General features: G+C 38.6%; 2 protein-coding genes across 3 annotated transcripts in view; one reads left to right on the top strand and one right to left on the bottom strand.

Annotated features, from left to right (window-relative positions):
* The window catches only part of vopp1b (VOPP1 WW domain binding protein b), a 50,133-nt gene extending 41,846 nt beyond the window's left edge, over positions 1-8,287 (top strand). Inside the window, exon 5 of the mRNA XM_017482065.3 lies at positions 6,838-8,287. Within this exon, the coding sequence (XP_017337554.1) occupies positions 6,838-7,025 (188 nt within the window). The 3' untranslated portion in view covers positions 7,026-8,287. The remainder of the gene's footprint in view (positions 1-6,837) is intronic.
* A 3,459-nt stretch (positions 8,288-11,746) lies between these two features.
* lancl2 (LanC lantibiotic synthetase component C-like 2 (bacterial)) overlaps positions 11,747-23,607 on the bottom strand; it is a 36,619-nt gene continuing 24,758 nt past the window's right edge. The window contains exons 7-10 of one of the 2 annotated variants that reach the window (XM_017479434.3): positions 20,784-20,966; positions 18,017-18,193; positions 14,546-14,618; positions 11,747-12,478 (exon numbers count right to left, since the gene is read on the bottom strand). In XM_017479434.3, the coding sequence (XP_017334923.1) occupies positions 12,402-12,478; positions 14,546-14,618; positions 18,017-18,193; positions 20,784-20,966 (510 nt within the window). In that variant the 3' untranslated portion in view covers positions 11,747-12,401. The remainder of the gene's footprint in view (positions 12,479-14,545; positions 14,619-18,016; positions 18,194-20,783; positions 20,967-23,607) is intronic. The other variant, XM_017479437.3, reaches the window with a different exon arrangement.

Here is a 23,607-nt window from a genome sequence, read left to right as displayed (position 1 = left end):
ATCCTCCAGTATTATTATAGAGTTGCTTTTTATATCATGTTCAGTTATTTTAGTTTTGTAGTTTAGTTATGTTAAGCCCTATTCAGGCTGTAATAATTTTGCATCGGGAGTGTTGGCCAATTTAAATATTACTAGTGTATTTCTGGGATTGTCTCAATCTACATTTTTTACAAACTTCACATTCCCGGATTTGGAATGACCAGTAGATATAACCCTGAGTAATATATATCCCAATATAAACTGACATGTCAGTAAAGTTCTGTTATATACTATGGGAACAGAGGGTTTGTGCTTTTTCTTCAGTATGGAGACACTTTATTCATCTATTGTCTCGCATCAAAAAGCAAACTTAAATCAAGTATTCAAGTAGAACAATAAAATATAGATGATGTTTAACAGGATATGTCAGAGAAGTGATGATTCTAGGGGTTTATTACGCAAGTTATTGAATTTCTAGAACAAGTACAGTATAGCCTGCATACATATTATAGTCATGTGACCTACTAATGATTAACCTGCGTGCCAACAAGTGCTTATGATAAAGGTCAAAACAATCAGTTTGTATTAATACCAGATGTAGAGAACACGCATGGAATTTTTAAAGTAATGCCCACACGCACATCATGAAGACACTCCCACCTCTGTGATTTACATCCATACAGAGAGTGCTTATCCTGCGTGAATTGATTATTATAGACAACATTTTAACCACTCAGAAACTATATCCCACCAGAAGAGTAGTTTTCATTTATGTACATTTTTATATAGGTTTTATAACTTAGATTTCAATCATTTATTGACAGTATAGATTAGAATTTATTCTAGTTAATAAACACTAAATCTACAGCAAAGAAATGAAACAATAAAAAAAACATAATCCATACTAAAGTTAAAGGAAGACTAGAAATCTTCCAGCATTAAAATTACTAATGCTTACTGTAACTGAATGGGTAAAATGATGGTCATACTGTATTTTACTGTGAGTACTGTACTTAACTGTAATTTTGTTTGCTTTCTGTATCTTTAGCTTGATACTTTTTTTTTTTTTTAACCTTTTTTCATTAGCGTTTAGAGACAAAAGTAGGTGATTGGCTTTCCTTGGCTTTTGAATCATCACTATATGAATTGAGGGGAATTAATTGGGTTCTGTCATTAGCACACTCGCTCATGTGGAAAACTGAATTAAGCTTAAATAATGCAGGGTGGTACCTAATTCTTTTCATAAGGTTGGACTGTTCATGTGTGCTCTGTGGAACATGAAACATGGAAATCCCACAGTGTTCAGTTTTTGTTTTTTATCTAATTGTACAAGTGCATTCATTCAATTGTAGAACTGAGGTTTGTGTGTCAAGAGTGTTTCTACTGAACAGAGTGAACAGAGTCTTAGCTGATTAACTGCCAGCGCAGCACTGATTTGTGCTTAGTGACACCCTGTGGTTGTTCACCACCACCCTGCTCTCTGCTTCACTCACAACCCCTGTTAGGCCAGCCGGACCTCATATACTGTACAATACAGACTGTATAAAATATATAATATAGGGGAAAATAGTACAGTTTTGAAAAGAGATAAACTAGGCACTAAAACACAAGAGTAACAATATATAAAATATATTAATCCCCACATTAATTAAGAAGACTAATTTCTAAAATGTGCCAAAAGCAGTGTTTTATTTTTGAACAGGGGGTTTTAAATTATGTACTGTATTCATTCATTTATATAATTCGTTCTAATCTGGTAGCTACTTATAATCTAGCAGAAACAACACTCCCACAAAGTCTGGCATGTCTTACACAGTGTTATTCATTGATTTCAGCCGAGCATTATGAAAAATCTCTCACAGACATAAACGTTTAAACAACCCAACCTTTTTACCAGACCTATCCAGTCTGCTTGTCCATCTGAGGAGTGCTATAGGTTTACATTTGTGCACACAACGTTGTTACCCAGCTGAGCTCCTGGCTCCTCCATACACCATCACTGCCTACATCTAGACCCAATACTGAAGATAGATTTACACTGTACCCCATATTTGTTGTTGAAGACAAAACACATAGTAAAGAATTCTTTGGTTGAGAGTTGAGATTGAACGATCTTAGAACGATCTTAGCTGGCTTAGTGACATTACAACAAAATTCTGGCACTGTCAGAAATATTTTCTCAAAATGTCTGAGTGCGACTTCTGGTAAAATGCTCATTTAAATGCCACCAATAGGAGGATAACATAGGATTATTCAAAACTGGCAGCAACAAATATAGTAGAGGCAATGGCAAAACATAAACCAAACATGCTAATGGACAGAAAAAAAATATCCAGATAAAATATAAATATTTGATCAAGCTCACAGTGAAGCACAGTTCTAGTTATGGGATTTATCATTATTATTTAAAAAAAACATTTTGCACTGATGGCTGATGGCCAGTGGTGTCTCAATGGTTAAGGCTATGGGTTACTGATTGGAAGTTCAGGGGTTCAAGCATCACCAAGCTGCCACTGTTGGGCCCTTGAGCAAGGCCCATAATCCTTCCTGCTCCAGGGGTGCAGTATCATGGCTGATCCTTTGCTCAGACCATAGCTTCCTAACAATCTGGAATATGCAAAGAAAATAATTCCACTGTGCTGTGTATATGTGACAAATACAGGCTTCTTCTTCTGTAAGCATAACATACTAATTGTCTTTAATTTCAGGTCTGTCACTCATTAGTTTTTCATCGTATAATTGGACATGGAGAACACAGGTTCTCACACAGCCCCTTATATAATTCAGCTCATCTCCTACAGTGTGACTAGTAATACTCTTAAAAGACATCTGTAATTACCAGTTTAAAACCAGCTTATACCCCTAACTACTGCCCCTGATGACTCATCCCTGACACTTTCTGGACTTTGATTACTTTGGACTAACACCACATTCTGAAACCTATTTGAACCTCCAGCATCTCAACCTTCTAGACTATAATAGTCCTTTTCCACAACATGATACAATAACACATTGCAAAAAGATTTTTGTTTTATGGGGCAGTATGTTTACTTCTCATATTTTACTTACCTATAACCATGTAACAGTTATGGTCGCCAGAATGAGGTACAAGTGGATTGATCTCTTAAAGTCTACAATCGATCATACATTTAACAGCAGACTCATCCCCACTGAGTATCAGTCCAAACAGTGTGGTGTCATCTGCAAACTGTAGGAGTTTTACAGAGAGCTATTTTAAGATGCAATCATTGGTGTAAATAGAAAACGGAAGAGGTGACAGTACAGAGTCTGTGGTAGGCCAGTGCTAAGGGTCAGTAGATCTACAGTACATGTACAGTAAATTTGCTAAGCCTCACATTATGTTTCCTGTTTGTGAAAAAATAAAGTTGTTGGTCCACCTACTGACAACTTACAGCACTGACAGCTCAGAAAATGTGATCTGTAGGTGCTTTGAGATGATGGTGTTAAATGCACTGGTAATATCCTGAAACAGAATCTTTGCATGTGCTTCCAGGCAGATGTAATAGTATCTGCAAAAGGTGCAGACTGATTGTAGCATCCATAAATATGTTGGTCTTGCAGGCTAACTGCATGGTGTCTGAGATGGGATCTGTGATGCCTTTCTACAGATGTCAGCATTATTTGGGCCTTGGGTATTATTGTCGCAGAGGTTTTTAAGCAATGTGCAATAATGCAACGGTTCAATGGCAGGTCAAAGATACGTGGTAAGTGAAGAATGCTGGTCAGTATGGCTGGGGAGAGTGAGTGTGGATCATAAGGTCGCTAGTTTTCTCTTTCAAAGAGCCTCTCATTGATTATCATTGGTTATGGGTAGCTGTAGATATGAGCGAGATGGTATTGCAGTGGCATTACAGCCTGGTACTGCTGTAATGATATTAAGTCTGCTCAGCTCAACATCTTCTTAAAGCTATTCTGCATCCAAGTGCAGAGTTTTCCAAAAAGATCTATGTTAATTGCATGTTTGGTTGTGCAGATTTTAATTAGATCTTTTGCTATTTAAAGTATACCACCAGCTCCAGTGGAAAACTTAAAGAACATGCATAAGTTAATAAATGTCTTGTATTCAACTTTCAGCTGTTTGCAATGAACAAATCAAACAAAAGCAATTGAAATAGTTCAACACAAAGAATGCTTCAAGTGGTTTCCCCAAATTCAACTGGAAATGCAACTTATAATGATCTCTCCAGTTTCAAAATTATTCAACTCCCTGAACATAATCCCTCACAATAGCACAAATATGCAAAACAGATGTTGTCTCAAACACACCTGACGCAACTAATCAAGAGCTTCATTAGTTGCACCAGGTGTGTCGAGCTGGAACACATGAAACACCTGAACTGGCTAGGGGCAGAAAATGTATGAAATACCTGGACGGGGCAGAAAAAGGACGCGATGAACAGCTGCAACCAGGTTTCTGAGCAGGCAGGTTGTGAAAAACCCTGGAGTGACTGCAAAAGATGAGGACTTGGTGGCAACAGGCACTGAGGTTTCAGTGAGCACAGTAAGGCATGTGCTAAATACAGAAGGTTTCCTTGCCAGAACTCCAAAACGTACACCACTACGGACCCAAAAGCACAAGAAAATTTGCTCAAAATCATATCAATAAGCCACAGATGTTTTTGGAGTGATGAAACAAAACTGGAACTTTTTGGTACGACGGATCAGCGGTATGTCTGGAGGAAGAAGAATGAAGAAAGAACACTCTGTCCACAGTCAAGCATGGTGGTGGCTCGGTGTTGCTCTGGGGCTGCTTTGCATCCTCTGGCACTGGATATCTGCAGCGTGTGGAAGGTAAGATGGATTCAGTGAAGTATCAGGAAATCCTAAATCCTAAAATGTCATGGCATCTATGAGGAAGCTGAAGCTTGGGCATCATTGGACCTTCCAACAGGACAATGATTCAAAGCATACCTTAAATTCCACCAAGGCTTGGTTGCAGAAGTCCTGGAAGATTCTACAGAGCCATCATAGTCACCTGACTTGAATCCCATAGAAAATCTCTGGTGGGATTTGAAGAAGGCGGTTGCAGCACGCAAACCCAAGAATATTACTGAACTGGAGGCCATTGCTCATGAGAAATGGGCTGAGATTCCTCAGGAAGCTGGCGTCTGGCTATGCATCTCATTTGCAGCAGGTCATAACAGCAAAAGGGTGCTCTACTCAGTACTGAAGATGCTTGCCATGAAGAAGTTGCATTTTCAGTTGAATTTGGGGAAACTACTTGAAGCATTCGTTGTGTTGAACTATTTCAATTGCTTTTGTTTGATTTGTTCATTGCTTGTTCATTGCTGATTTGCAATGGAGGTTGGATCATTTTGATTGCAACTGTATCTGATTGTATCACAGTCATACTTGATAATATAACAGTCCTTCATATGTTCCTAGAAACGTTCCAGTCTGAGGAATCAAAAGAGCTTTTAAGACAGCTCCACATGTCCATTATGTTGTTCTTTTAACCACAGACTTATTACAATGCAGTCTTTGCCTGGATAAAAGAATAAAGTGGTCCTCTGCATAACTGGAATGCATAAGGGCCTTTCAAAGGACAGCACAGTATTTGTTTTTGATTTTAGTGCAGCAATGATCAAGTATTTTCTCTTTCCTAGTGGCATACGTTATATTAATTATCTATTCTTCTGTAGATCATATGAACAGAAGAACAGAAATGGCAGTTAGAATACAAAATACTCTCAGGGGAAATATATGGGTTTATCTTCCTAATATAAAACCAAATAGCACCTTTTAATGATTTCCCTCATTGCTCCATTCATAATGGTCTCTGTTGTCACTGGAATTAGCTTATTTAGCCATGTCTCCATGGACACCTGCACCTTCTAAGAATTATTAAATAAAAGTCTGAAAGTCCAAAAATGCCAAAATCCCTTTGGAAGACATATTTGGAGCATTTGCCAAAGTAAAAAATAAAACATGTTTATGATGCTCTCAGCAATAATAGTGCACTGCAGAAATAATATTAGATATAAGGAAAGTAAAATGGCAAAAACTATAACAATAGTATGAGAGAGGATTTATTACTGGTCCTTCCTTTGGTCTGAGAGCTCTGCATTTCCCTTCAGTAAAAACAAACAAGGTCATGTCCTCCACATGTCTTGTCAACCTTCAAAATTGACCAAGTTGTATGTTTCTAAAGGACATCTGTCTCCCTGCAGAGCACCAATCCCTATTACTTGTTAACATCATAACATAGATAAGAGGAAATGCTGTATTTCTTCTGATGTTGTCTGTCTGCCCTTTGAAATGTCTGACCTTTCAATAGTGGTATTTAAAGAGCCAACAGCATGCCCAAAATCAAATCTGTGGCTACACATATAGACACAAAATCATCAAGAATACAAGTATAGTGGCAGCAACATTGCAATAAAATGCTAGGAGGCAGGGAGAGAGGAAAAAACAGTATTTTTACACAAATCAGCTCTTTTTTCTGTCATTTTGTCCCAAGCAACAGTAAGAAAACAGCAAGACAAAAGTCTGGTATAACCCCTACTTAATAATTAGCAGCAACACATTTGATTTTTTTTTTAACTGAATAAGAGACCATAGTCCCACCCACTTAGTTTTCTGTTGGCTCACAAGACCAAGACTCGTGAATTCACAGGTCAAAGGAAGGGAAAGTAAACAATACCAGAAGCAAATGTGCATCTTTTGTTGATCATTTCATTGTACCTCTGTGGTGACAGTAAATGTAAATGATCTGTAATTTTCAGAATTGGTCTTTAGGCAAAACTGATGTTGATTTAACTTATTTCACATCATTATACTTTGTGTATTTTTGTTCGTTTTTACAAGAAGCTCAATCTCTTATATTTCTTTCTACAGTTTCTCAGCAGCCTGGTATTCAGGGCTATGGTGACCCCAGCGTTGCCATGACAATGCCTCTGGCTCCGGCCTACCCGGGCCAACCAAGCACAGCCCACATGATGAGTTCATACCCACCGCCGCCGTCCTACTGCAACCATCCTCCACCATCTTATGACCAGGTCTTCAATTCCACAGAAAAGAAGTAGGTCCAGATGGTCACCATGGCACAACACACTCCAGCAGATCAGCGATCTGAGTCAGGACAACTCGACATGATGCTGCCCTGAACCTCTGGCAGCCTACAACTCAGTCTCGAGTAGCTTCAAGTGGCTTGTTTTAATTTTGTGTGCTTGTTTTAGGATACAGCATTTTTTATGTTCATTGTTCAACATTTTAGAGGTGGACAGAGCTGCTTTTATTGGACTGTGTATTTAAATAAAACAATTTAAAAAAAGAACATGAAGATTTTCTGGATGGAAGGACATGCAGAACATGAACTGCATCTCAGCTCAAATATTCAGAGTTTCAGAGTTCAGGGTAAAGGAACTGGGTGGAGGCAAAAGATGGATAATGGTACACTGGAAAGAGGATTGCAGTAAATCCAACTGTGTCGTGATTTTACTGTTGTTCAGTAACTGTACAGACAAAAATGACTTATCTTTGAAGGACATCTTCCCTTACCAAGTCCACTGTGCTGGTTGGGCAGTTTGGAAGCCTGGAGGCTTGGAACAGAGAAAATCAGACCATCTTTACTAGGGACTGTAGCAAGGACTTTGTTGTGTTTGAAGAAGAGGAACTTTGCAGGCACCGACAATTTCTGTGCTGAAGCAGAGTGTGAAGACACATCCTAAGGCAACTGAGCAGAGTGTGGTGATAACTAAGCCGGCAGGACAGCACACCTTTCAATCCAATACTCAAGCAGGTCAATACAGGTCATTCATTCATCCTCGTAATCCATTATACACCAAAGGCCATTGGTTATTGTAAGTGAAGGTCAGATCCTGAATCAGCTTCATCTTCAAATAGCTTGACGGTGTTATAACTGATGAGGACAAGGCCAAGGTTAGTCCATCCCTGATACCCAGCATGCAGCCATTTCACTGCCATACATACAGCCAAGCTGAGGTCAAGCCACCTTGCCCAAATGTAAGTGATCAAAATCAGTTACTTTGTTTTCCTAATGTAGTTACTGGACTTGCCATTTTACCCTTGAACATGAAGGCAGTCTGGTGATCCTCTGTAACTTGTTCCAATCATAAATACATGTAAAAGTGTCCAGGACCGAAAGCGTTCGCTCAAAAGCACACTCTTGATGGATGGAGATAAGAACTACAAAGTGCACAATTAACAGCTAGTATGAACTTTTATGCTTTTTAGCAATTTATAGCTTTGTGGTTGAAAGAAAAGTGCATAAAACCTAGGCAGAAACTCAGCCCAAAAATGACAATAAATTATTATTCTTATCACAGCTGTGTCAACTTTCTTTGACAAAAAGGTACAGTGATGAAATAAGTAATTAGCATTTGATCAACACCTTAATGATGACATACATTGAAGCCCAACATCGTTCTTTTATCATGTAAAAGAAACAGGACTTTAAATTGATCTTTAAAGAAAAAAAGGTTTGAGGTATTCTTACAAGGTTTTAAGGGATTTTAGATGTTCTAGTTAAAATATTCAAGTAGGCTGAGTAGGAGAGATGAGGAAATAAAATTTTGGACAGGATTACACTTGCTAGTTATATTTGTGTTGATTATGTACATTTTCATGGCTGTTCTATGCAAGGTAAAGATCGGGTCTGTTATATGTACAACTTGCGTAGCTGTTAGGTGTGTGTTGTATCACTGTATGAGACTTGGCTGAAAGACATGCAAGTTGAAGGTATAAGTGCTATTACATGAAATCAAGTGACAAGCCGTAAAAAATTAAGACACAAGAATTTCCGTCCTTAATCTAAATAAGATATACTGTTCTCTGTCATATTGTATCCAATAAACCGTCATTGACATGTCAGTAACCAACAAACAAGTGTCATGCTTAATGTCAGAGGATTTATGAATTCAACACAAAAATTTTATATTCTCATCAGAAATGTGCTTCCCCCCCGCCCCGTTTCCACACTGCATTTGTATGCCGCGAGTATCCATGCAACTGTACACAGTAAGACATTTAAGTTTATTTATAAGGACTCAATTGGAGACATTTTAGTTGATCCGTCATTTTCAACTTTTAGGTGCATATCCCCTTTATGAATACAGTGGAGTTCAAAAGTCTGAGAGCACTAGGGAAAATGTTTGTATTTTGCATTCTTTTCTAATTTAATACAACAATTTTCATTACAAATTATATTATTGACGACAGCTTGAGTGAAAAATAGAATCTTAGAAATATTTACATGAATTTCAGAGTTTCTTAGTATTTGATATGGTCCCCTTTTTGCTTTATTGAGGGTGTGCATTCGAGTTGACCCAGACTCCACGAGTTTGTGCAAAACCCGATGATCCATGTTATATCGAATCCATCAGCGTGTTGTCTGAATACGTCCTTCAGTGGATGGGATAAGACTCACAGAAAATCTGACCTTTTGTATGAAGGAGTCCATCCGTCCGTCCATCCATCCATCTTCTGTATCACTTATCCGACACAGGGTCGTGGGGGAGCCTGGAGACTATCCCAGGGGACTCGGGGCACAGGGCGGGGGAAACCCTGGACGGGGTGCCAACGCATCACAGGGCACAATTGTACACATTCGCACACATTCACACACACTACAGACAATTTAGAGATACCAATCACTTTACAATGCATGTCTTTGGACTGGGGGAGGAAACCAGAGTACCCAGAGGAAACCCCAGAAGCATGGAGAGAATAAGCAAACTCCATGCACACAGGGGAGAGGTGGGATTCAAACCCCCAACCCTGGAGGTGCGAGACAAACATGCTAATCACTGAGCCACCGTGCCCCCATACAAAGGAGTCAACATGGTCAATATCAAATTTGCTTACATTTAAATAGGGACCTAGAAATTCTACTACATCTTGATGACACTCAAGATGTTGCATATTTGCTTTTTCATATATTTTTTTCTTTAGAATTTTCTAAATTCTAACACACTATTTATTTCCAGTTTTAAATTGATGTGGTCTCAGACTTTTGAACCCCACTGTACTGCAACAACAACTGAAAACACTGATTTCTGAACTAAAGACTCGCAAACTACTGGAATACTAATAATCCTGCCTGAGTGTTTATGATGATGCCTCCTGATGTTCATGCTGGTCTGGATCCTTATTTAAAACTAAACTTAGAAGTATTCTACAATGTTCAATAGAGGTAAAAGTCCAGAATATGTTTTCAAATATATGTGATCATTACTGTGACTATGATGCCACAACACCATCACCATACATGAATTTGAGTCACATGATCTTGCCTTAAAAGTGTGTAATAAATTAGAGAAACAGTACATTTGTAGTTGCAAAAGGAAATATGTACTACATGTCCCCCATCTACTGCAACCTTAAACATGACAACTTTGAGACACCTATTTGAAATAAACAATTTAAAAAATAATAATTTAAATAGTAAAGGTTTTCATTTGACTCACCCTCATAGATCAGACTTGAATTAGTCACAGTAATTAAATCCTTTACCACTTGGAGTTAAGAAGTATATAATGTTTGTTCAGAATTATTCTCCATTTTAAGACCTCTTGAGTGGCCAGTTGGTTTTAACTGAAAATCTAACTGAAAACTAAATTGAAAATTGGACATTAATAGTGAAAGCCAAGAGTCCAAGGCTGACTAAGGACTGTTAACTGTTAAATAAAAGTCGAAATACGCCTGTTAATTACCAGCAGCCCTCCTTAGTCGACCTTGGACTTCGCTATTAATGAGCAACCTTTAGGAAAATACCACCACATATAAAAACCCATAAAAAAAACAAAATATCACACTTAACGCAACATTCAATGAAATATGAAGGAGGGTAATTGTTTGGGGGTTTTTTTAAGTTTGATTTTGGCCACAACACAGATCCATTTGTACTTCCAATCACTCTTGGCGAGTTTTAGGTTCTGCAGTTTGCATGTTGCTCTCAGGAAGGGTTTCTTCTGCGCAACACGTCCAAACAGCTTGTTTTTACTAAGGTAGCATCTAATAGTTTTCTAACTTGCTCCTCCTCAAGAAACAATTCTGAAACTGTAATCTTTGATCTTTTTTCCCCACATCCCTCACCATCCTTCTCACTGTGCAGGAGGTCAGTATACTCACGCACCTCATTTCTGGCAAATTTTCAACTGCGCCAGACTTTTAAAACTTTTCACTGTACTTAATGGGATTTCCAACTGCTTAAGTATTTCTTTCTATCCGTTATCTCATCAACCATCTGTCCCTTATGTGTAATAATTTCAGAGTTTAATTGAGTTTTCATCTGTTATATTCAAATAGACAATATTATTATTATTATTATTATTATTATTATTATTATCATCAATATTTTCAATAATAAAAAGACTGCAGGCATTGTTTCCTGTTACCTCACAAAGCTGTTGAATTCTCCATTCCAACTGATCAGAAGGAGATGTTGACATGAGATTTTGGGAAGGAGTCTCCAGTGTCGAGGCTTTGTAACCGTTAGAGGTGAAGCTGTAACTAAGTGTTCAGGGCTTTACATGTTCTCTGTAACATGACAACAATAACTGTTTGGGGATGTTTCACAAGATTACATGTAATTATAAACAGACAAAAAGTATCACTTTTTTTTTTAGCCAAAAATAACACTTGGTGGCAAACTGCTGTGGAATAGGAATAAACTACTTCAAGACTTCCTGTTATAGGAAAATAATCAACGGGGTGGTAATGGCATCATGCCAAGCCCTTGTGATTTGTTCTCAATATAATAGATTTTAAATGCAGTCACATGTGGTTCAGTTAAAGGAGTCCAATTTATTGTAACATTCATAACATCATTGCCTAATGAAATGATATTTAATGGAAAGGTTTGCTTCATTTTTCTCACAATCTTTCACCGAGTTATCAACCTCAAAAACACAGTTTCATCATACAGACAGAGTGACACCCAAGCCATTGTGGACGCTTAACTGATATTACAGACGTCAATAATTTTTGCTAAAGCGTACACAAGCTCATTTCAGCCATCCCCATGCATAGACAACAAAGACAGGACTGAAATACACGAGACAAAGACAAGGTCAACTGAGGCAGTGCAATACATTCAGAACACAAGCATGCAGCACAAAGACCCCATTTCAACTGAATGCTAAGCTTTGGAAGTGAAAACATTAAACAGTGCCGTGGATGGCAACACAGATCATTTTTACAGTAAAAATTATATTTAAAATTATACCACAGAAGGAGCAAAGACTTGGAAACGACAGTGAGAACTCAATGTGGCTTAAAGTTATAGGCAGGAGGTGTTTTTTTTTTTTTGTTTGTTTGTTTGTTTGTTTGTTTTGCGTCTGCACAAGTTCAGTGATGCTGTTCAGTGCTGGAAGAGCCAGAAGAGCTTTCACAGTCTCAGAACTGTTCAAAGTAAAAGTCAGTGCGCCCAGAAGCCCAGGTCAAAGTTCAAAGGCAGGGAAGCAAGAACCCTCTGGCTGGGCGAGGTCTGAGAGGAAGTGGATCGCGCCAGCCATTCCTGTGAGAGAGAGGAAGACACAAAGCCTTTGGTTTCAGAAAATCTGCTTGAAGGCACACCAGATCTGTGTTTTGTCACATAATGACAGATTAAACCATATACCAAAACTACACTGATATAATGATTTGGCTTTAAGGCAATAAGGAAAACATGATCATTATTTAATGCTGGAAGGTCTAACAAAAGAAAACAGCTGGAAATTTGACAACTAGTAGAGATTTTCAAACGCCTTTTTGGTCATGGCTGAACAATACTACAAAAAGAACATGTATTTAATACACCTTAATATACATTACTATATTAACACACATTACTATAATAATAATAATAATAATAATAATAATAATAAGTATTCTACACACTCAGCTTTTTGCTGTACATATGGCTAGATGAGTGCTGCAGAACTGCAGTAGGTGTGAAGAGTCATTAACTATTATCTTTGTTAAACGAAAGCACAAATGTGGCTCTGTAACATGGGAGGCTGGATTATTCTTCTGGTATCGAGTGTGAACAGTCTATGGGAAGGATGGTGGACTTCTCTCATCAACAAGGCTTGTTCGCCCACAGAACTGCACCAATTTGTGTATACTCTATAGAAATGTGTGTGAATATCCCATAAAAATCCCCATTTTGACGTTTGATATGAACCTGTGAACTGAATTAGACTGTAGGCTTCATCATACATAAACAACTATGAAGTTAAGAAAATACCTAGTGATGCAAAACAACCCGCGAGCTAACGTGCCCAATGATACGATAGGAGTGCAAGTAGCCCATTGACTAATTCAATAATTGCAGGAATGCGCATGTGAACGGTGTCCCTATTAAAGTGGCCAGTGAGCATATTTATTTTTCCTGCACTAAAAATGATCAACAAGTCAGTACATGATCATCCAGCACATTGAGGTAACACTGAACGAAAACTGTGGGAGCATTACACGTGTGTGTGTGTGTGTGTGTGTGTGTGTGTGTGTGTGTGTGTGGGAATGTGTCCCGAGGCTCATGTCTACTGCTAGCCACACTGAAACTACCGAGAGGAACCGCTCCACCAATCAGAGGCCACCACTACTCGGACTCCGGAGCAGAAAAGGGTGTTACTATGGCAACAATAAGGTGAGGCAGCAGATACATGGTGCTGGATGCCAACTCTTTGAGACTGGAGTGGAGTTAGATGGCAGGCTGGCAGTCAGCCCAGAGTGCCACTGTGGTGCCATGTGGACAGACTCAGGGTCATGTAGCACCTGCTTATCATCCCCTTAACAAGGGTGAAGTGCATTCGGAAAGTTTTTGAAGAAGCCTTCTCAGATCCAGCGTGCCTGATGAGAAACCTTACCCACTGCTGTATTATATAATAAAAATATAATAGCTTCAGTTTGGTACTTGGAAAAAGGGCTGTAACAATAATAATGGTTCGTGTTTAAATTGAACCTGCCATGATGACGGGCTATTTGTGAGTGTGTAATGTAGTCTGAAATTGAGAACAATAATACATTTTCTAGTCTTCCTAGTCTTGTTATTAAAGAGCAAGCTTCTTTTCATTTTATATTGGCAAACACTCGGTTATTGACTTTTTAAAAGGCTGATGTCTACTCCTCTTCCATTTCTACTCGCTCTATTCTGCCTAATGAGTGTACAGACTGTCTTTTTACTGCATTCAGCCCACGAGTATAAAACCCAGGATTTCATTACTGATGATAGTTTAGCGTGCAGAAAGACATAAACCAGACAAAGGAGAGTTTACAGAAACCTCTGTCTGTCTGTCATTTTCTCCCAGACAATGACTAGGTCTGATTACAGATGAGTTAAACAAGAGGGCATGTGTCTTTATGGATAAGCACACAGGCAAAAAAAAAAAAAAAAAACGCCTAATAACGTTTTCGTAACTGGTTTTTGTTAAATAAATAAAAACATCAATACAATTGCAGAAGGCTGTCTGGGTTGAATGAGTCACAGTAATTATGGCAATCATTTCGCCGACTCACTTTTTAGAGAGCAGATATTTAAGGTCAGGTGCTTCGAACATAATTTGCGGGTGACGTGTATGAGAGACGGATACAAAAACTTTACCTTCAAAGAGGGAATACGGTCGGTCTGGAATACGGCAGCCATGCGTCCCGTAGTCTAGACACCACTCTGCAAACTAAAACACATACACAACAAGAAGGGATAAATAACATCACAGTGGTTTGTATGCGAGTGCATAAACCTGCATACACAAGCTTTCTACTACCACTAAGCCCCTAGAAGCAAATCAAAAATCAGCCAGTAAAAGTCAGTAACAACTCAAGCAACAACAAAACAAACAAACAAAAAAAAACCTATATTGTATACGAAAATATTGTGAAAAAGTATTGATCAACTATGAATCAATGATCCAAGAAAGCCAACTGCATGGGAAAATGCTAAATTTACCATGAGAACAAAATTCTTTACACTAAAAAGCTATACGCTAAACATACACTATATCATAACTGTTGCATAGGATTGTTTGTGTGCTGTTCATAGGCAATGAGAGATTTAACTGGTAAGAAGTCAGTTTCTTTTTTTTAATTGTTTAAAAAAAAAAAAATGTAAATATGATATGCATTAGGAAACAGTACCTGCTCTGTTACTAATAGGGTCCAACAGAGATCAATGGAAAATCCATAGAGGTGTATTTCTAGATTAAATATTTACATTGAAATCCTCCTATTGTTATCCTCCCATGTGCCTGGGATGAGCAGATCTTGTGTACGAGCTATTAGTGTATGATTCTGTGAACAAGTAAGAAACCATACAAATAAAAACAAAACCTACTCCTTTTTTCATTTTAATTTAAATATAGGAGCAAAGAAGGCTGTGAAAATTTGTCTTTATTGTTTAACCTTTTGATCTTTTGTTCAAAAAGTCACAAAAATTCTCTGCTCTCATGTATATCAAACAATTGCAGACAAAACAAAGCTTGCTTGATTTCGCGTTAATTTGTGCGACCGCAAATCTGCAGAATCCTGGAGGGACTGATATTTTATACGCGAAGTTAAGAGAAAACACCACAGCTCCAAGCCAAATGTTTTTGGAGGGTTCTACATCACAAAACTAGCTCACCACATGTTATTACATTAAGCTAAAATGTGGTAGCTAAAGTATACAATCATGTTTTTGAACCACCAAAACACAAGACTGGGCAGCACATGAGGTTTTACTTGAACGATGGGCTAGCTTACACATTTATGGTGTGTACACCCCTGTTACCTAGTCATTTTTAGCTTGCGTTAAAAGTATGAAGTTGAAATTAAGACCTGTACCCGTGTCTTCACATAAAATTCTTGCTTGAATAAAAATAAACACCCGAATAATTAGTGCAATCAAACTGTTTGGATAAGGCGAGGCAATTTTTGTTTCACCTTTTCAGGAACATCTGATGTGCCTCGCATTTGGAGTTCTTCGCTTCAACCAGGAGTCAGTAAGTAAACCAAGGAACAGATGAAAGCTGGTGATTCATTTGTGCTAGAAAATGACTCCAGCTATAAAAGGCTGCTGTGATGATGTGGGAACAGCAGAGTCCATTATGCTTTCATTACATGGCACTTTGGGTAGACTGCAGTAATTATCAGTGTTCTAGCAGGAATGTGGCTTTGCACTAGAAGAGGACACTCTGTATTCCCCTCTCAGCTCCTCCTCTGTCCCTCAGTAGTGAGAGGGATAGAGAGTCAGTGTGGAGAGCAGTTCTGCTGTGAGCTTCAGCATGCATAATGTTTTAGGAAACCATCTGATCCAGGAGGTTGTTGTACACAATGTTGCCACAGTGTTGGGCGAAACCATCAAAAAATTACTTTATAAAAAATATATATACCCACACACTGATCACATAATGTGCTCCAAAATTATATATATTATATATAATTATATATAATATATTATATACATATATACACACACACACACACACACACACACACACACACTTTTTTTTAAATAACTGAAAAGAAAGAAAATTATAAGTTCAATATAACAATATAAGGTCAAATAACAATATAAAAACAATATAAAAAATTAGTATCAAAAAATATAAAAATACAGTGTAAGTATTTGAATATTGAATTTTCAAATACTTTACCATACTTAAGTCTAGTGCTAAAAAAATCTGCTTCAGTTATTTTTTCACCGCTGACTTATTTAAAATAAAAAATAAAAACCTAGTTTCTACTCACTACATTTTCAAACATGATAGTACATTTCTCTGTAGATCATGTATTTGTAAAGTCATAAGGAAAATGGACAATGTTTAGCATCAGGTGGTTACCACCTCTGTTACTTTCCTGTCTAAATTAACCGGACAACTGATAACGTTCTTCAGTCCATAGGCAACTTCTTAATATGTCTCAGTTTTTTTATATAATATAATATAATATAATATAATATAATATAATATAATATATATATATACACACATACACACACACACACACACACACACACATACATACATATACATACACATAGCTTTTCTGTTCACAGTGGTTGTAAAGAGTGATTATATGATTTACTATATCCTTCCTGGCAGCTTGAACCAATCTGGCTATTTTCCTCTTATCTCTCAATCAACAAGTCATTTCCACCCACAGAACTGTCGCTCGCTCAATGTTCTTTGTTTTTCGTACCCTTCTGTGTAGACTCTAGAGACTGTTGGGTGTGTAGGGGTCGACTGAGTAGATTTTACCAATACCAATAATCAAGTTGGGCAGTACCTGCCACTAACCGATTAATCAACAAATAGTTTTGAAAGAAACCGATAGTTTTGATAGTTCTGAATGAAAATACTGAAGTAATATATTACTGAACTTTACTACAAAAATAAACAGTACTGACGGTACCATGAAAATGTACTGTACTTTCTAAAAAAATAAATAAATATATAAATATTAATGTATATTAACTATTAACAAATATTAAAATAAATAAAAGATGTACACTACCGGTCAAAAGTTTGGAGACATTTGACTGAAATGTTTCTCATGATCTTAAAAACCTTTTGATCTGAAGGTGTTTTTTGCATTGTGCTGCTGCCACCTGATTGGCTGATTAGATCACTGCATGAACGTGCAGTTGTATGTGTGTTCCTAATAAAGTGAACGGTAAGTGTATATTGCACAAATTTTCAGTGTTCAGTCTGACTCGAGGTGCTTTTTAAATGTGTGGAAAATAACTCCACAAAAATGGCAGTTTTCCCACAGTTTACACTCAGAGGAGCTGAATGAACTGCACGTGAAAGTGGGAGAAGGGGGGGGGGGGGGTAGTGCTGCAGTGTGAAGGTGTTATTTGAATTTGGAACTGGAGAGAGAAAGACTGATCATGTATCACCTAAAATGTCATCGCTTTCTCAGAGCTGTGCTGCCTGCCTTCAGCCCTTGGCGGAGTGGGCGGAGCAGAAATAAAAATAAAAATCCAGACAAAATAATTGCAACACTGATCTATCTACATAAATATAAATCAAACTGAACAGCATCTGCTGAGCAGAACACCCACACAAACAATTTCTCTCAGTATTTTGCTGTATACCTTGCAGGCACGGTACAGGTACTTCTGCTCCTGTGTGAGCTTGTACAGGGAGAGGAAAGCGTAACCGTTGCCGGCGGTGCCATGACAGATGCCATAGCCTTTGCGCAGTAAACCTCTCTGCCAAATCACCTCACCGCACTCTGCCGCATCCTTCAGATACTTCTCATCCTTAAACACCTGAGAACACACACACACAAAAAATGCACAAACAGCTGATCACCAGCCACAAGCAATTATTTCTTTCAACTACTCTTAATTAAGCCCTAATTTCATTTCACACTCGGTTATTCAATGCCATGCGAGCTGAGAGACAGCATATGTTATGTGGTAGCTATCCAACTACCTTAGTCTGATCTATCTTTCATATGTACCCTACCTAAGAATACAGAGCAGGAGATACAGTGTATGATGGTCGCCCTGAATCCTGCTGATCATCCGAGTTAAAATAAAATGAACATTGTCTCAAAGCAGAAAAATTCAGACGCAGCTTTAGATCCTTGATACGCAAGCCAGACGTGACCGAGACAATGAAAATCCCCTTGAGACAGGAACCAGACCTCCTCTACAATTATAAAATCATTACTCTTCCACAATGATCTCAAACAATCAAACACTACCAAGTGTATTAAATTAAAAAATAAGCATATTCTTTATCATTATAGCAGCATTTCAAACATGACATGGCCAGAAGTATGTGGACATCTGACCAATCACACCTACACAGTATGTGCTTGTTGAACATTTCATTCCAGATTTAGTCCCCACTTTGCTGGATATGTAATAACCTCCATTCATCTGGGAAGACTTTCCACTAGATTTCGGAGCGGGTGCCTATTCAGCCACAAGAGCATTAGTGAGGTCAGGCACTGACGTTGGGTGAGAATTCATCTCAAAGGTGTTCAGTGGGGTTGAGGTCAGGGCTCTGTGCAGGACACTCGAGTTCTTCCACACCAAGCTTCACAAACCATGTCTTCATGGAGCTCGCTTTGTGCACAGGGGTACCATCATCCTGGAACATGTTTGGGCCTCTTGGTTCCAGTGAAGGGAAATTATAAAACTAAAGCATACCAAGACATCCTAGATAACTGTGTCCTTCCAACTTTGTGGCAACAGTTTGGGGGAGAACCTCATTCACTAATATTATCACCCTTGGTAAATACAAGCAAAGCAGGCTGTGAAAAATTGTCTGTATTGTTTAACCTTTGTGATCTTTTGTTCTAAAAATTCACAAAAATACTCTGCTCTCATGGATAAACAATTGCAAACAAAAGACAGATTTATTTAAAAATAATAATAATAATTGTAAGGCTACAGCATACAAAAGACTTCCAAGACAACTGTGTGCTACCAACGTTCTGGTAACAGTTTGGGGAAGAACCTCATATTGGAGTGACTGCCAGGAGTTCACAAACTTTTGGCCATATAGAGCATACGCCACCAGGTAGGTTAATAAAATTTTAAATACACTGTATATTGAGAAACCAATAATTATAATAAAATTTAAAAAACAAAAATAAATAAAATAATGTTACCATAACATGAAAACGTAACGCAAGAATGTGCCTACATTTTAAGAAGCTTGTGACTGTGGTGGGTGTAAACCTAGTCTCAAAATGCCTCCTTAGACATCTGACTCTGGCTTTCAAGTGACAGCTGAATAGCACAGCGTAATTTATCAGAACTGCAGAGTTAAACATGCTACTGAGGAAATGCAGTTTCCAAATATAGCACATGCTTGATTTCCCCTAACTGCTCTTAGGCGTTATCAATTTTGTCAGAGACAGTAGAGAGAAAGAGAGAAGGAGAAAATGAACATGCAAGCAAATGGCCCATCTGTTCATGAGAAGCAAAGGCAGGCAAGATTGATTTATTCATTTAATTATTTAATTTTTACTGGAGCAGGTGCATATTAGCTGCGATAAAAAGTCCATTTCAGTTCAAATTCCTCTGGATGCCAGATAAGAGAAATTGTTTTACTCAAACAACGTTAAGCTCACTATGACTGTGACGAATGTTAGTAAAAGGACATGTATGAGATCACAGAGGCACTGATGCATAATCCTGTATGCTGCTCACGTTAGCCCATAACAAGCCATCTCTTATCATCATTTTCATTTTCAGCATAGAAACACCTTGCCTTAAAATCTAGCCACTGGTTTGTTGGTAGATCTAGAACGTAGTGCTATGTTTATGTTAAACCATATAGTGTGTTCATGTGTAACTCAACCACTAGATGGCACTGTGGTATTCTTAGAGAAAAACAGGAGGCATTGAAATTCAGTGAGCGGTATTGGGACGTCCTGACCTCGTTAATAAATCTACAGGTTTAAAACCTAGGATGTGGGAACTGAATGAGTTATTACATTATTGAGTCTGAATCCTGTTCACTGCTGGTCATCCATCTTCAGAATCATCTTTTTTTGCATTCATCAATCATTCTGATTATCTCCCTGTGCCTATAGCTGATATTCATCATTACGGCCAAAAACATTGCCGCTTATCTTTTAAACAACCCCTGAGTGAAACAAAAAGACAGATATAGGGACCTGTAACTCCAGGAAGGCCATGTGAAAATTATTATTTACACAGTTCATCATTCAATTGTAACAAATTTGCTTAAAAATTTCATTAAGCAAGTCCATTTGAATTTCAAAACATTTCAAGAAGCTTCCTCTTGCATGAATATCTCTCTCCATTGTGTGTATGTTAAAGAATAAACACACTGTGCTTTGTATGTGTAAGGATTGGGAATCTGTTTGTCACTCACCTTACGTGCCATGATGAGCATGTGAACCACGCCAGGCGCTCCGTGGCACCAGTGCACCAGTCTGTCGGTCTCATTGCTGAGGGATGATGGGTAGTTGCCCGAGCGGAACTTTTTGTGCCGTACATAATCTATACTTGGCCGGACCAACTCAGTCAGAATTTCAGAATTAACCTTAGCCGTGGGCTAGAGAGACACACAGAGAGAGAGGGGGGGGGGGGGGGGGGGGGGGTGACCAATGATTCAACTTCCAATGAGAAATGGTTTGGAGCGATAAAAGCAGGGAGCTTTTCAGTGGAAGAGAAAAATGTGCAACATTAGCTGTGATAAGAAAAAGTCATACAATAAGGTCATGAAGGAGATCAGATCAACAGAAGAAAACCAGAACTAATTCCTTAACCATTTCCAGCATGTTCCTGTTGGAAACAACAACTCATCTCAAATGAATCAATAGGATTTGAAAGGAAATGAGTCATAGGAAATGAGTTGATAGGAAACAAAGTGACTTTGATCCAAAGCGACTTATAACTGAGACAGTACACAACTGAGCAGTTCAAAGTTATGGGTTTTGCTCAAGGAAAATTCTGGGATTTGAACTCAATCTCTCGATCAGCAGTCCAAAGCCTTAACCACTGAGAAACCATTTCCATACCCAAAATGTTATTTATTGTGCAGTCTAGTACATGTACACAGAGGCATTTGCTGACAGAAAAGCAGCTCAGTTGGAACCAAAACCCCAGCTTTTGCCCTCACTCTCCACTACTGCTGCTTTTGCAGAGCTTTTACTGGTTTTGTTCTTCAGGGTTGGAAGGATGTAAAAAAAAAATAAATAAAGGACCAGGCTTGGGTGTGAGGCACTGCCGAAGGCTTCCTCGAAGAATAATGGCATACTGCTGTGCGAGCAGTCGAAGGTGTGAGATGAGCGCTCAGTCTTGCTTGCACAGAGCAGCTGTGTGCCATCTCACTGCATTGCCAGAACACTCTCTACGCAGACGGCATTGAAAACGGGCTACCAATGTTGGCACAGCTGCTGCAGGTACCACTGCTGACAGCACTGCTGGTTACGACGCACACCAATTTCAATATTGTTGACACTAATCAGGAACAATTGAGCACCGTTCACAGGGAATTACAGTAAACCTCCTCTCAAAAACATCAGTGATGCTACGTCTGTTTAGAACACATAAGCTACCGCTGCAGTAGCATACACAAATTCATACGGTGCTCTAAAGGCTGACCTTTCCACCCTGACACTATATTGTGTTCTGTCAATTGTCATACAATTGAGCTATACAAACAAAGAGGCTGAATTCAAGCAAATCTCATACAACACACATACCCTGAACCATTACAAAGACAAAACAATGCATTATTATGAGCAGTGGCGCATGTCCATCTGCGTCACCATTACGCACGGTCCTATCGCCTTAGCAACCATGCATGAGCTCCACCCAATCAGCTCACAGGCTCTGTGTGAGGTCCGCATGTGTGTGTGTGTGTGTGTGTGTGTGTGTGTGTGTGTACCACTTCATCTACCTTAACTTACATTTATGGGATGACGTTCAAGCATAACAATTTATGACTCTTATTAATAATTCATTTCTTGCCTTCGACACGATCCTAAGACGATCCACTGGGTGTTTCCGAGGTGTTATTTGTGAATACCATGCTTTGCTTCTGAACGCTACAAGTAGGCTGACTTTATTGATAGCAGCCGACAATTCATCCGCATTCGCGGACGTTGAAGAAGCTGGAACTGTCCCATTATGTGAGCAGATCGATAATTTGGAAGGAAGTTATAAAGGGTGGGGGTGGATGGAGAATAAGAGAGGAAGTGGAGGAAAAGAAAAGAAATAAAATGTATGTGCGTTATCTTCCTGAAATTCTGCCATCAGGAAAGCTGGCGATTGCACCTTGTCAATGTGGTTCGCTATAGGAGGCAAAAAACGGCACAATAAAAAACACATGCATGCAGACTTCTCCTCTCTTGACTGAACACAGCAGTGCACACATCATTTAATCACCTCATTACGTTTTCACCTTCCCATGCAAGAACGAACATGAACACACATTCTCTCTCCCTCCCTCCCTCATAGATTTTCATTATAGCCGTTGTTTGGTTTTGCAGTAGCAGCTCTGAAAGTGCCATTAAAAGAAACTAGAGAGCTCCAGGGTTTAAATCAGAGTTCAAATGACCAGTCACACACTGGAGGTTAGAGAGCTACACTTATGCATGCATGTCAGTAATCAGGCCACATAAGCAAAGACAGCTTTTTCAGCTGCACATTAAAAAAAAAAAAGAGGAGTTCATTTTCCAGTTCATTTCGTTTTATTCCTAATGTCTCTATACACAGACTTAATGAGCAGTCATATAGGACTGGAAAAGATGAAACCACATCGATATGTTTTTCTTCTATTTTCGAGTATCAAACAGTAAACCTGAACTAATTGCAGGTTGGAACTAAAGTTGTGAGAGGGGAAACTAAAATTGGACCACATGCTCAATAGGAACGACCAGAGGAACCATTCAAGACAATACATACACAGGCCAAAAGTTTTGGACACCTGACCATCACACACATGTGCTTCTTGAACATCCCATTAAAGATTTACTCCCTCTTTGCTTTGATAATGACCTCCACTCTTCTAGGAAGGATTTCCACTAGATTTTGGAGTGTGGCTGTGGGGATTTGTGATCATTCAGTCACAAGAGCATTAGGGAGGTCAGACACTGATATTGGTTGAGCAGGTCTGGGGTGCAGTCGGTGTTCCAGTTTATTGCAAAGATGTTCAGTGGGGTTGAGGTCAGGGCTCTGTGCAGGACACT

The sequence above is a fragment of the Ictalurus punctatus genome, chromosome 1 (genome assembly GCF_001660625.3).
Source record: "Ictalurus punctatus breed USDA103 chromosome 1, Coco_2.0, whole genome shotgun sequence".
NCBI classification, from domain to species: Eukaryota; Metazoa; Chordata; class Actinopteri; order Siluriformes; family Ictaluridae; genus Ictalurus; species Ictalurus punctatus.
Note: the sequence above shows the minus strand (reverse complement) of the source record. Positions and strands in the feature narration are given on the sequence as shown.